The sequence below is a fragment of the Euphorbia lathyris genome, chromosome 2, assembly GCF_963576675.1.
Source record: "Euphorbia lathyris chromosome 2, ddEupLath1.1, whole genome shotgun sequence".
NCBI classification, from domain to species: domain Eukaryota; kingdom Viridiplantae; phylum Streptophyta; class Magnoliopsida; order Malpighiales; family Euphorbiaceae; genus Euphorbia; species Euphorbia lathyris.
Genome location: NC_088911.1, coordinates 54,796,924 through 54,799,182, shown reverse-complemented (window position 1 = coordinate 54,799,182; position 2,259 = coordinate 54,796,924). Strand labels below are relative to the sequence as shown.

The following is a 2,259-nucleotide window of genomic DNA, read 5'->3' as shown; positions in this document are numbered from 1 at the left end:
TGGATAATAATAAATATTGAGTAAGTTGGTTATTAATCTTACATCATGATCCACTAGAAGACCAAAAACATTGGGGGACATGAAATTAATTAGTGTATGAATTAAACAAATTGGACACTACAATCCTCTCTTATCTCTATCTGCAGTTGAGAGGCTGCTACTGCAAATATTAAATTAAAATAAAAACAAAAAGATTTATTTGGGTTTTGAATTGCTCCTTCTCAAATGTTGCTTCATCAAATTCTCAACTTTCTATTCCATCTAACACCATTTTCGTGTATCTGCATCCTTCACTGCAAAAAGCTTCGTCACCTCTGCATTACAGTACAGATATATCTAATTCAATAAACCTGCAGCATCAAATCGAAAATTAACCTTTGAAGAGGAAATTTCCCAAACCTGTAAATGAAAATGTCATTTTTCTGTTCAAGATTCTTCTGGCAAGTGTGACAGAAGCTAAGGAAACTCTTTGGGGAAGGGGAAGACTCGGGTTTATCAGACAAAACATAGTTGTCATATATATGAATGGTTTTTGGGTTCGGTCCATACGATATTACACATGCATAGTCTTCAGACAGCTCCAACTCACTCATAGATACACATCCTGTGAGAATTTGAGGACAAAAGTTTCCCTGGTTACCAGATCTTGAAAATTGGGAATTTCTGGTTTTGATTCCAAAATCAGATGGGGAATTGGGGGAATCAAAATTTACAAGTGGAGGGATTTGAAGTTTAAGTTTGGTGGCAAACAAGACCATTTTGTTACTTGGTTTAGAAAAGGTGCTAGTTTTGATTTGATCTTCAGCAAGTAGTGCAACACCAATTCCTTTAGAGTTTAGTTTGTCCCATGAATGTTTGTTTTCTGGAAATTTAGGATGGTTTGAGTTAGAACAAAAAGGGTTTTTGGGAGAAAATGGTTCAAGAATAGAGGTGGGACTAATCAGAGTTTCAGATTCAGGCATGCCCTTAAATTTGAAAGGTTTGAACCGAAAAGATGGAAGTTGTTTTGTGTAATTTTGGATGGAAGATGTCTGGGAGGAGGACATGTGATCACTCATTAAGGCTTGCTTACTGTTACTGCTCACTGCTCTTGATCTTGATCTGTTCAGCAGCATAACTAGATTTTAGATCATCAAGAGAGAAAATTTACAAAAAAACCAGGCAGGAGGAAAGAGGGAAAATCTGGGGAAAATGTCTGACAATCCACACAGTCCTTGGGAATTGAAATGCCTGATAATTCCTAAATCTCTGTAGCCTCCATGCCTAGAAGCTAGAAAAAAATTAAAAACTACTGAAACACTGACAGACTATTATTAAACCTTCAATTGGAACCCACATCCACATCCACATCCACATCCAACCAAACAAAATCAGCAGTACATAAAAAGAACAACCTTCCCATTTCAAGAGTGCTGGATCTATATGTCAGGCATACAAGAATAGTTGGATTGTCTTTCAATTTCAGAAAAGGGTATTCAATTTCAGTAGCTAAAATTACAATCTCACCATAAGAGCGATTCTGCACCCAGTAGAAAAACCGTCAGTACATAAATGATATCAGAGCTTTAAAAGGATCTCACAAATAGTTAGAACTTTTTAAAATCACTATGTCATCATCATATACCAGTATGTTTGCATCACAGCTTAATATTCATAGGAAACCAGTCGACAAAATTACAAGCGGCATAATTGAATTAGACTTAAGTAATAGTTTAGAAATTTCTATTCTCTTAGACAAATTAATTATATTATTAGAATATTACCAACATCTCCTTAATATAGGAACTAGTTATCTAAATAGGCATATAATGTTAATAAGAAAAGTAGAAATGATTAAATGCCTAATTAATTTCACAATCATGATTTTTCAGGATTATACACACTAGATAATGGATATATCAGTTGAAAGTCTTAGGATTATTGCTGAAAAACCATTAATTTATAATCAGGATATTAATCAACATATTATAAGTTGTAGAAGAGCATTACAAATTATGGAATTAAAAGATAGACAATTAGAATTAGCACAAGGTGCTTTAGACGCTAAGCGTATTGAAAAGATAAAACTACAGAAAAGAGTTTTCGACTTAGAAGATGAAGTAAAAAGATTAGAAGAAAAACGTAGAGAGCAAGAAGAGACAATAGAAATTCAAAAACAAATAATCACTGAAAGTTACAGACATATTCAAGCTTTAATCAATGGAAGAGAATAAAGAAATAACAGAACAAACTCATACAGAAAATACTAATATCTACTAT

At 33.5% G+C, this 2,259-nt stretch overlaps 1 protein-coding gene across 1 annotated transcript; it reads right to left on the bottom strand.

Annotated features, from left to right (window-relative positions):
• On the bottom strand, positions 1-1,436 carry LOC136220460 (FCS-Like Zinc finger 8-like). The gene is made up of 2 exons (XM_066008274.1): positions 400-1,436; positions 1-314 (listed from the first exon to the last, which is right to left on the bottom strand). Exons 1-2 carry the CDS (start codon positions 1,113-1,115, stop codon positions 245-247), a joined length of 786 nt encoding a protein of 261 aa, XP_065864346.1. The 5' UTR covers positions 1,116-1,436; the 3' UTR covers positions 1-244.
• Positions 1,437-2,259: the final 823 nt, after the last annotated feature.

Excerpts from the sequence above, each read along its gene's own strand:
- LOC136220460 (XM_066008274.1), bottom strand. The coding sequence starts at position 1,115 with ATGCTGCTGAACAGATCAAGATCAAGAGCAGTGAGCAGTAACAGTAAG. Across the intron at positions 315-399 it reads AATGACATTTTCATTTACAG|AGGTGACGAAGCTTTTTGCA; the intron begins GTTTGGGAAATT and ends ACTGTAATGCAG.